The sequence below is a fragment of the Salvelinus sp. IW2-2015 genome, unplaced genomic scaffold, assembly GCF_002910315.2.
Source record: "Salvelinus sp. IW2-2015 unplaced genomic scaffold, ASM291031v2 Un_scaffold1858, whole genome shotgun sequence".
In the NCBI taxonomy this organism is placed as follows: Eukaryota; Metazoa; Chordata; class Actinopteri; order Salmoniformes; family Salmonidae; genus Salvelinus; species Salvelinus sp. IW2-2015.
Window position 1 is genome coordinate 123,664 of NW_019943223.1, and position 13,703 is coordinate 137,366.

Genomic DNA, 13,703 nt, shown 5'->3' on the forward strand with positions numbered 1-13,703 from the left:
CATTGTTTTGTAATAAATTACTTGTGTCATGCACAAAGTAGATGTCCTAACCACTTGCCAAAACTATAGTTTGTTAACAAGACATTTGTGGAGTGGTTGAAAAACAAGTTTTTAAGTGACTCCAACCTAAGTCTATGTAAACTTCCGACTTCAACTGTATATACTACTACAGCAGTAGACCATGCAAGGACGAGCACAGAAATACATGAGTGGTCTCAGGATACTATATCGGTTGTTTAATAGACCAGAATACGTTCAAGTACATTATTGCAGTATAGTAAGTACTGTGCATGCATTATATTACGGTGTTGGCATTAAGCACTGTAAATTGGCTGGTAATAATGACGCTTGCCCTGTGGACAGTATAGAAGCACTCTGTAGTATAAGTAACATAATGCGTAAGTATAGTACCAGGTGTTGGCATTAGCACTGTAATTGCTTGCCTGTGGCGCCTGTTGATCCTCAGATGCGGCCTACTGCGTCTCTGCATGATGGCGGGCTGCCCTCCGGACCAGGGCTCGGAGTTCTCACGGCCCTTCCCTTTCTCTTCCAGCGAGAAGACCGAATCAAAGCGACGGCTCCGCCACTGGAAGTGGAGTACTACAGTAAAATTCTAGCCCAAACACTACTTGAGGGGTGAATATAGGTTTAGTTTGATCTTGAGTAGCCTGTCCTGCTACCAATTTACAATAGTTCAGGTTGAGCTTAGTTTTTCGTGTCCATTTACCGCACTGGGCCAGGCATAGATCAGTTATTTTAATGATAAGATGGCTACTGGTCTTTAAACTCCAACAGACATAGATTGACATCTGCCCATCAACCCGCAACTAGATACAAACCCATCCCTCTGTCCCTGCTGTCCCTCTAATTCATCTCTCTCTTAACTCTCGACATTTCCTTCCTTGTCTTCTTGCTGTTTTATTTCTCTATTCTCTCACTCAACTCCCTCCCTCTCTCTCTCCATATCTTTCTTCTCCTGTTCCTAATGCCTCCGTTTAGCATTGAGTGAGTCTAGCATAGCCTAGCTGTTCAATGGCCGACCATCAAAGGGCCAGCGAAAGGACACGCCTACCTTTAATGCCTCTTCCTTGACATGAATAACACCAAAAAAATAAAGCTGTTAAATTAGCCATTTCGTTCTCTCAGCAATAGTCGATAGAGGTAAGTGTCCAGGGGTGCCTCATTTGGCCTCTGGCAATGTAAACCTTGAAGGATTACTCCCACTTTTCCTCCACTCTCTCTTCTCTCTCTTTTTCTTTGGTAACTGGCTCACTGCTCCTGTATTAACAGCGGACGGCTTGAAGCGGAAAGGTAGTGGTCACTCTTCTCCTCTTCTCTTCTATCTCTCCTTCTCATCTCTCTGCCCCTCGGGTGGGTGTCTGGTGTTGTCACATCTCTGATATTGGTGGTGGTGTGTCTCTTCTCTTATGTACCCTTTGGTTGCCCCCCCCCCCCCCCCCCGTCTCTGGTCTTGTGTTGTTGGCCTTCTGGGTCTATTTGGATGTTCATACACCTGAGATTCAGAAGGATATTCTCCTCGCACCATCAACAGGCTCTCTCTCTGTTCGTTCAGTCTACCTCTGTCCAGGAACTGAGCTGAGATCCTTTACTGTGCTCCCAGACTGCGTGTGGAAGTGTGTGTGTGTGTGCGTGCATGCATGTATCTGCTGTGTGGGTGTCAGATGTCTTTATACACACAGCATTGTAATTAACCAGTTTCCTCTGACTTCCTCATAAGCTGTGTTCTGTCCTGTGATTTTCAGCTCTGACGCCATCGGCCCGCTGGCTCTGCCATGCCCCCCTCCCTCCGGAGACAGCCAGTCACCACCGTCACCCGGCTGCAGATGCAGCTTCACCTCCACGACCTGCAGCAGAACGCCACCGACCTGCGCAAACAACTCTCCAGCTCGCAAGATGCAGGTGAAAACGACTGAGCCTACTCTTCTTCTACAACACATTTAGGTCATAGTAGGCTTTGCGAGACAACGGAAGATTAAAGTTGTCGCATGTGTTGGTACGAAGAGTTTGAAGCCGTGGTCCTTAAGACCCTAGTGGATATCCTGTGAAGATGGACGCAGCATCAGATAATGGAAAGAAATGAAACCATTCAACGTTTGCCCTGTGACTCCTGCGGTACCATGGTTACAGGCTGAGGAGAGAAGAGAATGGCCCTGTCTGTGTCTTAACTCTCTGGGGGGGGGGGGGGGGGGGGAGTGGTTGCTCTAACACATCAGATCAGTGGGAGAAGAAATGAAGACGTCTTCTCTCCTCAGCCTGTAACCATGGTACCGCAGGGAGTCACAGCGAAGACGTTGAATGGTTTCATTTCTTTCCATTATCTGATGCTGCGTCCATCTTCACAGGGATATCCACTAGGCTAGGGTCTAAAGGACCACGGCTTCAAACTCTTACGAGTTACAAATCTTCCAATGTCTCGCACCGCAAACATCCTCAAAGCATACTATGACCTAAATGTGTCGTAGAAGAAGACATCTTGTTCATTATTGTGTGTGTGTGTGTGTGTGTGTATGTATGTGAGTGTGTGCACGTGCCTGTGTGCCTGCACGCGTGCGTGTTGGTGTAAACAGCCGTACTAATAGATGCATTGAGAGTAGGCCCAGTCGTTTTCACCTGCATCTTGCGGAGCTGGGAGAGTTGTTTGCGCAGGTCGGTGGCGTTCTGCTGCAGGTCGTGGAGGTGAAGCTGCATCTGCAGCCGGGTGACGGTGGTGACCTGGCTGTCTCCGGAGGGAGGGGGGGGCATCAGAGCCAGCGGGGCCGATGGCGTCAGAGCTGACAATCACAGGACAGAACACAGCTTATGAGGAAGTCAGAGGAAACTGGGTTAATTACAATGCTGTGTGTATAAAGACATCTGACACCCAACAGCAGATACATGCATGCACGCACACACACACACACTTCCACACGCAGTCTTGGGAGCACAGGTAAAGGATCTCAGCTCAGTTCCTGGACAGAGGTAGACTGAAACGAACCAGAAGGAAGAAGCCTGTTGATGGATGCGAGGAGAATATCCTTACTGAATCTTCAGTTGTGATGAACATCCAAATAAGACCCAGAAGGGACAACAACACAAAGACCAGAGAGGGGGGGGGGGGGGGCAACCAAAGAGGTACATAAGAGAAGAAGGACACAGCGCAACCACCAATATCAGAGATGTGACAACACCAGACACCCACCCAGGGGCAGAGAGATGAGAGGAGAGATAGAAGAGAAGAGGAGAAGAGTGACACTACCTTTCCGCTTCAGCCGTCCAGCTGTAATACAGGAGCAGTGAGCCAGTTACCAAAGAAAAAGAGAGAGAAGAGAGAGTGGAGGAAAAGTGGGAGTAATCTTCAAGGTTTACATTGCCAGAGGCAAATGAGGACCCCTGGACACTTACTCTATCGACTATTGCTGAGAGAAAAATGGCTAATTTAACAGCTTTATTTTCTGGTGTTATTTCATGTCAAGGAGAGGCATTAAAGGTAGGCGTGTCCTTTCGCTGGCCCTTTGATGGTCTGGCCATTGAACAGCTAGTCTATGTAGACTCACTCATGCTAAACGGAGGCATTAGGAACAGGAGAAGAAAGAGATATGGAGAGAGAGAGGGAGGGAGTGAGTGAGAGAATAGAGAAATAAAACAGAAGAAGAAAGGGAAGGAAATGTGAGAGTAAGAGAGAGATATTAGAGGAAGCAGGGACAGAGGGATGGGTTTGTATCTAGGTTGCGGGTTGAGGGAGATGTCAATCTATGTCTGTTGAGGTTTAAAGACCAGTAGCCATCTTATCTGTTAAAATAACTGATCTATGCCTGGCCCAGTGGGTAAATGGACACGAAAACTAAGCTCAACCTGAACTATTGTAAATGGTTAGCAGGACAGGACTACAAGATCAAACTAAAACTATATTCACCTCAATGTAGTTTGGGCTAGAATTTTACGTGTAGTACTCACTTCCAGTGGCGGAGCCGTCGCTGTTGGATTCGGTCTTCTCGCTGGAAGAGAAAGGGAAGGGCCGTGAGAACTCCGAGCCCTGGTCCGGAGGGCAGCCCGCCATCATGCAGAGACGCAGTAGGCCGCATCTGAGGATCAACCAGGGCCACAGGGCAAGGCAATTACAGTGCTAATGCCAACACCTGTACTATACTTACGCATTATGTACTTATACTACAGAGTGCTTTATACTGTCCACAGGGCAAGGTCATTATTACCAGCCAATTACAGTGCTAATGCCAACACCTGTAATATAATCATGCACAGTACTACTATACTGCAATAATGTACTTGAACGTATTCTGGTCTATTAAACAACGATATAGTATCCTGAGACCAGTCATGTATTTCTGTGCTCGTCCTGTCATGGTCTACTGCTGTAGTAGTATATACAGTTGAAGTCGGAAGTTTACATAGACTTAGGTTGGAGTCATTAAAACTTGTTTTTCAACCACTCCACAAATGTCTTGTTAACAAACTATAGTTTTGGCAAGTTGGTTAGGACATCTACTTTGTGCATGACACAAGTAATTTTTACAACAATTGTTTACAGACAGATTATTTCACTTATAATTCACTGTATCACAATTCCAGTGGGTCAGAAGTTCACATACACTAAGTTGACTGTGCCTTTAAACAGCTTGGAAAATTCCAGAAAAGGATGTCATGGCTTAAGAAACTTCTGACAGGCTAATTGACATAATTCGAGTCAATTCGAGGTATACCTGTGGCGGGATTTCAAGGCCTACCTTCAAACTCACTGAATCTTTGCATGACATCCTTCCTGAAATCAAAAGAAATCAGCCAAGACCTCAGAATTTTTTTTTTAGACCTCCACAAGTCTGGTTCATCCTTGGGAGCAATTTCCAAATACCTGAAGGTACCACGTTCATCTGTACAAACAATAGTCCGCAAGTATAAACACCATGGTACCGCTCAGGAAGGAGACGCGTTCTGTCTCCTAGAGATGAACGTACTGTGGTGCGAAGTGCAAATCAATCCCAGAACAACAGCAAAGGACCTTGTGAAGGTGCTGGAGGAAACAGGTATAAAAGTATCTATATCCACAGTAAAACGAGTCCTATATCGACATAACCTGAAAGGCTGCTCAGCAAGGAGGAAGCCACTGCTCCAAAACCACCATAAAAAAGCCAGACTACGGTTTGCACATGGGGACAAAGATCGTACTTTTTGGGGAAATGTCCTCTGGTCTGATGAATCAAAAATAGAACTGTTTGGCCATAATGACCATCGTTATGTTTGGAGGAAAAAGGGAGAGCCTTGCAAGCCGAAGAACACCATCCCAACCGTGAAGCACGGGGGTTTCAGCATCATGTTGTGGGGGTGCTTTGCTGCAGGAGGGACTGGTGCACTTCATAAAATAGATGGCATCATGAGGACAGAAAATGATGTGGATATATTGAAGCAACATCTCAAGACATCAGTCAGGAAGGTAAAGCTTGGTCGAAAATGGGTCTTCCAAATGGACAATGACCCCAAGCATACTTCCAAAGTTGTGGCAAAATGGCTTAAGGACAACAAAGTCAAGGTATTGGAGTGGCCATCACAAAGCCTTGACCTCAATCCCATAGAAATAAAAGCTGAAATAAATCATTCCCTTTACTATTATTCTGACATGTCACATTCTTAAAATAAAGTGGTGATCCTAACTGACCTAAGACAGGGAAGTTTTACTAGGATTAAATGTTGTGAAAATTGTGAAAAACTGAGTTTAAATGTATTTGGCTAAGTTGTATGTAAACTTCCGACTCCAACTGTACGTCTATGAATGTCTCTGCGTTTTTGGGATCTTAAGGGGGTCTTACGTGCTGTCACTGTCGGGGGCTTTGGTCAGTACACTCTGAACCAGGCCTGTCAGACTGGCTATCTGTTTCTCCATGGCCTCCATACGATCCAGTCGCTCCAATCGATCCCTGGAGAAAGCCAGCAGGTTAACACACACTGGTCAGTCAGGTTCACTCACACACACACAAACATAGAAGCTTGTGGACCCACACATCACGCAGTAATGTCAAAACATACTAGTATACACTAGAAAACACCTAGCAAAATATACACGTACTGTATGGAGGAAGCATGAAATCTCAAACCACACACACATACTCACCTGGACTCAGAAGTCTCTCCAGGGAGTGGGGAGCTGTATCCCGGCGCAAACCTGCTCCCGTCCCCTCCCGGCCCGGCCTGCAGGGACAGAGGGTCAGAGCTGGAACTGGGCCTGGACTTGGGGCTCTCCACAAACACGGAAGAGGATACTGAGTCCTTGCGGAAGGTCTGCCTGACCGGGGAGGCTCGGCTGGGGGAGCTAGAGTACGAGTCCCCCCTGTCCCTCAGCTGCATATCAGGGATCTTCTGCGGGGAGGAGGGGGGCATGCGGWAGCCCATGCCCAGWGTGGCTGAGGAGTAGGAGTCRGAGTAGAGGGGACCTCCAGGCTTGTACAGGGCGTCCTCCAGCTCCCCCTGCAGGGYGGCAGCAGAGTAGGTGCTGAGGGARCGCACAGAGCCRCGGCGGTACAGCCCACCRGACACGGGGAAGCYGAAGGGGTCTCCGATGGCGGCCAGCGACTGTGTGGAGGCGATGCTGAGGCGGCCCTCGTGTACCAGGCTGTAGGGGTCRGCGTACARCCCCTCCTTYACCAGCATMAKGTTCTTCCCAGAAACCTCCYCGTCGGGCTTGACGTCRCGGCGCTCCARGATGGCGCTAGGGGAGGAGGACAGGCCGGCGTTGGGGCCCCCGTGGTGGGAGCCGGCTCCAGGGTGGTGGGAGTGCTGGGGCTGGTGCTGCTGGGGGTGCTGCTGGTGCTGCTGGTGCTGGGAGTGTTGTTGGAGCTGGGGGTGACTGCCCGGCCCGGCGAAGGAGGGAGGCCGACCCCCACTGTAGGACAGACGGGAGCGGGCTGGGGACCCGGAGGGGGGCGAGGCGGAGGAGGAGGGCAGGGTGTTGAGGCGGCGAGTGGGGGAGGACTCTCGGGACGTGTACACCAGATCCCTCTGAAACGACATCAGGGGCGGGGGTGGAGGGTAGGTTACCATGGATACTAGTGGATGAAAACGCTGTGCTCCCCCTCTGTGCCAGGCTGACAATCAGAGGATAGGAAATCACACTGACAATGGACAGTCTGTGGCAGCCTGGGCTCATCAATGCAATCACAGCATCTTTATAGAAGCTCACATCAAATACCAGCACACAATCAACACGTGTGATTCAAGTCTATAGTAATGGCTCTATCCAAGAGTACAGTAAGGCTTATAGGATATGGGATTACCTACATGTATTGATTGTCACCTTACAGTGTAATTACCAAGGCTGAAAATGAAAGAGCTTAAAAGAGGGAACCAGTCCAGCCTTATTGTTTCTTTCTTCTCCTTCCACTCGTCCAGGAGAACCACTGAGCTCCATTTAACCAGCCCAACTAAACCCAGTGGATTACAAAGAGCTGGTATTCAACACTTCTCCATATCTGCACATATCCATTTCCTCTCTATTGAAGAGAAGCGAGAGAAAACAGGAGACTAACCCACTCCTGGTTCATTGGAATGAATGTGAGGAATTTTCTCATCCACCACAGGTCCACCTATCGCCCTATCAGACTGGGTGGTCTAATCCTTTTAAATTCTGCATCTCCCACTTTTTCAATTCCTCTTTCTCTCCTGTTTATGTATTTCCACAACCTACAGTAATTATCTCTCTCTCCTGTTTATGTATTTCCTCAACCTACAGTAATTATCTCTCTCTCCTGTTTATGTATTTCTCAACCTACAGTAATTATCTCTCTCCTGTTTATGTCTTTCCTCAACCTACAATAATTATCTCTCTCTCCTGTTTAGTATTTTCTACTCACAGTAATTATCTCTCTCCTGTTATGTCTTCCTCAACCTACAATAATTACCTCTCTCTCTCCTGTTTAATGTATTTCTCACATCTACAGTAATTATCTCTCTCTCTCTGTTTGTCTTTCCTCAACCTTACAGTAATTATCTCTCTCTCTGTTTATGTCTTTCCTCAACTACAGTAATTATCTCTCTCTCCTGTTTTATGTTTCTTTCTCAACCTACAGTAATTATCTCTCTCTCCTGTTTATGTCTTCCTCAACCTACAGTAATTATCTCTCTCTCCTGTTTTTATGTTCTTCCCCTCAACCTACAGTATTATCTCTCTCTCCTGTTTGTCTTTCCTCAACCTACAGTAATTATTCTCTCCTATTTGTTTTTCCTAACCTACAGTAGTTATCTCCTCTCTTTACTTCTCCTTCCCTCTAGTCATCCCTGTGTCTTTGTCTCCTCAACCTTTTTTTAAATATCCTCTTTCCTTTCTCCTAATCCCCTACAGTTATACTGTAAAGTGATGATGGACAGGACTGTGTATAAGAGCCATTGCAGAGGGAGGGCATCGTACACACACACACACACACACACACACACACACACACACACACACACACACACACACCACCCACACACACACACACACACACCACACACACACAACACACACACACACACACACACACACACACACACAACACACACACACACACTCACACATTTACACACAACAGCTCACACTTGTCACAGGAGTCGGGACACACACTTACATAAAACCCTGAAAACACAGTTAAAACCAACTATCCAACCCCAAAAATGTACACCCAGGAGCAGTTCAATGTCAAGATGTTAGTTAACATGCAGGGTAGTCCCCAGCACAGCGCTGAACTAGGAGGGGGTGTGCAGTTCACACACACACTGTCATAGAACAAAGAGCCAGCCAAGAGCCAGCAACTTGAATGTTCTTCAAAGGCCTGGCTTTACCGCATCATCTACCCTCCTGGAAATAAGAACTCTCTATGATTTAATTGAATCTAGTTCATCTGGGATATTTTGGTGTTCCTCCATACACAATTCAGGGATTTTAGTATGCCTGCACGCACACACGAAAACACACTCATACGCACAGACAGAGACAGAGACCCACCCCCCCCACACACACACTCAAATTATTTGCATAGGTAATGGCTGATTCATCCTCAATGTAGTGTGACTATTACAGATGGTAGGGACTGAAAACAGAAGAACTTCAAGGTTCCTTCAACTCAACCAGAACAGAGACATGCACAGGGGGTGAAACAAGCTCATCTCTGTGGGAAACATTGTTGTTTAGTGTCCAGGCAGCATATGGTGCTTTTGAAGATACAAGTACTGCCCAGCGGGAATATCTGGAGAAATAACCCATACGCCTCCACAACCTGTCAAACTTACYGTTGCAACATAAACACAAAAGAGCTGTTGCACCTTCAAAGGTCAAAGCCCAACAGAAGTGTCACAGTATCAGTATTTATAGTAGAATCCAGAGCCCTCCATCCACCTATCGCCCTATCAGACGCCCACCAAGCTCCACCCGCTCCCCCTCCCTCAGCATCCCTCTCTCCTCCCTCACCCTTCTCTCCCCTCCCTGTCTCACCCTCGGGTCCCCGTTGACCAGGTGTGTGGCGGGGTAGGAGGCGTAGATGGGCTCCTTGCGGTAGATCTTGATGATGCTGCGGTCCTGGATGTCCCGGATGTCCTCCAGCTCGTAGAAGACGTTGCGCGCCTCGTCCTTGATCAGGATGGCCGTGTTGGAGGACTTGAGCATCCCCGCCGTCAGCTTCTGGGGGAACATGTGCACGATGAGGGCGTGCAGCGTGTCCAGGCTGCTCAGCTCGTGGGTGATGTGCACCCGCCGCGTCTCGTCCCCAAACTGCAGGAACAGCACGCCTGGAGAAGGAGAGTGATAAAGAGAGAGGGGGAAAGAATTGATCATATATTTTTAAGATCTTTTCTAAATTTATTGAACAGCTAGAGAGAGATTATGACAGTGGGGAAAGGTAGAGAGCGGTTAGGTCAAAGGGCAGCAGGCCGGATTTGAACCTATGCCGACACCGTAGATGTGTTGACCACACTAGGTCACAGAGAGAGAATTTAAAGTCAAGGATGAAGGTGGAGCAGGAGATAATAGAACAACCGAGGAAGGGGTGACGAAAGTCAAATGAAAAGGAGAGAGAGGTAGATGAAGGGACGGTCTGGTTGATAAATAGACAGGAGGAGGTGGGAGTGAGAGAGTGCCACTCTCCTAAAGCACTGCCTAAACTCCTCTTCCAAAGGGCTCATGATCCGTCACTGTCACTGGTTTTACGGCGCTCTGTTTCTCCCTGCGTGCTTAGCATCGCCTACACCCACCAATGTTTATAAGTCTGATCCATCCACACTGTAAAGCTGTCCCAACACGGAGATCACACTTATGATACTGTAGTCCACACTGTAAAGCTGTCCCAACACGGAGATCACACTTATGATACTGTAGTCCACACTGTAAAGCTGTCCCAACACAGAGTTCACACTTATGATACTGTAGTCCACACTGTAAAGCTGTCCCAATGCTGAGTTCACACTTATGATACTGAAGTCCACACTGTAAAGCTGTCCCAACACAGAGTTCACACTTATGATACTGTAGTCCACACTGTAAAGCTGTCCCAACACGGAGATCACATTTATGATACTGTAGTCCACACTGTAAAGCTGTCCCCATCACTGAGTTCACTCAATATGACTCTGTAGCAGAAATACATGAATAATACGTCAAGATTTGAATCATGACTTAATGTCTATGAACATATTATCCCTGTGCTAATAATGAAATACAGTGCAGTGTATGGCTGTATATGGTTGTTGTGCCCCCGATGTGTAATCTGAGGCGTGCATGATCCAGTGTTATGTAAGCACTAACGTACCACAGGGCAGGCAGGCAGAGAATAATCACACTCATCTGAGGGTGCGAAGAGACACCAGGCTGTAGGTTACATGACTAACTCAGGAGCTGTGTGATTAGTGCATGATATAAACACCCAGCCGGGAGTGCATAACTTACGCTTCTGAAATGGCTACAAAATATGCAAATGTAATCACGATTCAATCATTTCGCAATAATTCATATCGAATAGTGAATTCAAATAAGGCATAACCACAAAACGCGAAAGGAATTGGGAATGGGATTAATTATTTACTATGTAAGTGGATAAGGTTTGATAAGATAGCAGATAAACTAGGTGAATGTTAATATGAAAATGGCATGAAGCCATTCTGATTAGATGAGTAAGTTGAAGTCCACAAAAGCTTTGGGATGAGGAAAATGTTGCCTCAGCTATGTAGCTGGTAAAGGCTGTTACATGGTCATGTTTATGTCATGCAGTGGCAGTCGGTGACGTTTAAGATGAGGGAAGATGTTCATTTATTTTATGAGCATGGCCTTATTTCTATTACAGCATATTGGAGGACTGTCATTCATATTCCCATTCACCCAGTTCAATGTAACAGCGATAGGTTTAGGCTAATACATGATACTTTAATTTGACCTATACCCATCATGAGTTTCTATTGGACAAATTCAGGTATGTTTATACCCGTTTCGTTACATATTGATTCCTTTTAAGAAATGTTTTTCAACGGAATTGGCGGAATGAATACACCCCTGATCACACGCAAAAACAGTTTCACACTTTCATAGCAGCCACATGTAAACAGCTTGATCACTTTGCTTGTTAATTCCTTATCGTATCTACGAGCTGTCCTCTCACCTTTTCCCATTCGCTGGTGGGCTTCAGTGCACAACACATCAGCTGTTTGTGACCAGGCAAAAAAATTCAACATCACCTCTCTTTCTCTCTCTTGCTTCTCCTTAATATTTTAAGAAATTAATTAATTTAAAACTGTTAAACAATTTTCTTTCTCTCTCTTTGAGTCAGTTACTCACCACATTTTATGCACTGCAGTGCTAGCTAGCTGTAGCTTATGCTTTCAGTACTAGATAAATTCTCTTATCCTTTGATTGGGTGGACAACATGCCAGTTCAGGCTGCAAGAGCTCTGATAGGTTGAAGGACGTCCTCCGGAAGTTGCCATAATTACTGTGTAAGTCAATGGAAGAGGGTGAGAACCATGAGACTCATAGGTTTTGTACTGAAGTCAATGTACCCAGAGGAGGACGGAAGCTAGCTGTCCTCCGGCTACACCATGGTGATACCCTACAGAGTGCTGTTGAGGTTACTGTAGATATTCATTGCAAAACAGTGTGTTTTAATCAATTATTTGGTGACATGTGAATATATTTACTATAGGTTTATCTAAAAAGGACTCTTTTTTATTTTTGTGGAATTCACTGAGGAGAATGGTCCTCCCCTTCCGCCACTGAGGAGCTTCCACTGAGGAGCTTCCACTGATGTCATGTATATTCTCTGCACAGTCTTACTGTAGCAGTAGTTGGTAAAGGTTAAGACGTGATCATGTATATTCTCTGCACAGTCTTACTGTAGCAGTNCAGTAGTTGGTAAAGGTTAAGACGTGATCATGTATATTCTCTGCACAGTCTTACTGTAGCAGTAGTTGGTAAAGGTTAAGACGTGATCATGTATAGGTTCTGTACTGTCTGGGTCATGGCCAGCTCCAGTGTGGGTGTTGGGTCTCACCTGGGGAGCGCAGCTTGTTCTGGCTGGCTGAGCGGGACAGGGGCAGACTCTGGCGGAAGCGGTTGGTTCGGCTGAACCCCAGGGGGATGTCAGCCTCAGACATGGTCTCAGCCAGAGACTCAGCCGAGGCAAAGGACAGCTTAGCGGCCTGGTCAGCTAGCCCAGACTGGGTGGACTGGGAGTGACGCGGACTACGACTCTGGAGGAGAGAAAGYGAGAGAGAGTTTGTTTGGGGAGAGRAGAGCGAGAGAGAGGCRGAAAGARTGGATTTGACAGAGAGGAGTACGGAGAAACGTGRAAGAGGWMAYWAACAATAAACAGACTATAAGACAAACAAACACAATTAAGATTGTCATAATGTATCAGCATGTCAGGACCAACATTCATACAACTGATGCCATCTTTCCTCTTTCTGATAGGGTGGGATGGAATCATGTGACGGTGCCTGTTGGTTCACCAATGCTGACAGCAGAGGGATACAGCAAGGCAGAGGTCCAGAACACAACACCTTCAGAACTAGGGATCCACTGAGGACCTGTAGGTAGGAATGGGGAAGATACAAAATAACCTGGTGGGCACTGAGACCTGTTTTAAAGTTTTAACGCTTATGTAAAGTTCTCTCTCCCCCTACACCTGCATCCTCTCCCTATTGGTTGGGGCCCTGCTGGCCTCTGGCCAACCTTAAATGAGTGCAGGCCAGGGCTGTCTGGATTAGACAAGGCCATGTAGATCTAGATCAGGGCTGTCACTCTGCGTTTATTCTACTGGCCTAGACCTGGCCTGGGCCCAGGCAGCATCTCTTCTTCCTCAGCTGCTCTGCTGCTACTGCTACTAGACTGTGTTCTGCTAGGCTGCTGTGTTCTGTTCAGTGAACTGGCTCCCCTATCCCCACCACCGGGCATCCTCCAGCTCCCAGACTCCGTTAATGAGCTCCCAGAATGCTCGCTGACGACTGTTAGGATTGCAGAGCCAGCCAGACACATCGAGCCCGCGTTACATTACAGTACAGTGCCTGCGCCCCTCGCTAGTAGAAAACAACTTCTCCTCTGCTCTTTCTGTCGTTTCATCCCTCGTTCTGGTTTAATAAGACTTCAGCATGTTTTTTTCCGAGTCTCTCATTAATCTCGTATTTAGGAAGGCGAGACGCAGCTTCACAGAGTGCTGTGCTCATTGACTCCCAGCAGTGCTCGCT

General features: G+C 46.9%; 1 protein-coding gene across 1 annotated transcript in view; it reads right to left on the bottom strand.

Annotated features, from left to right (window-relative positions):
* Positions 1–13,703, bottom strand: part of LOC112072219 (SRC kinase signaling inhibitor 1) — an 86,014-nt gene that overhangs the window by 30,154 nt on the left and 42,157 nt on the right. The window contains 6 exon segments of the mRNA XM_070439700.1: positions 2,632–2,792; positions 3,955–4,082; positions 5,820–5,927; positions 6,122–7,005; positions 9,473–9,765; positions 12,512–12,710. Coding sequence (XP_070295801.1) covers positions 2,632–2,792; positions 3,955–4,082; positions 5,820–5,927; positions 6,122–7,005; positions 9,473–9,765; positions 12,512–12,710 — 1,773 coding nt within the window.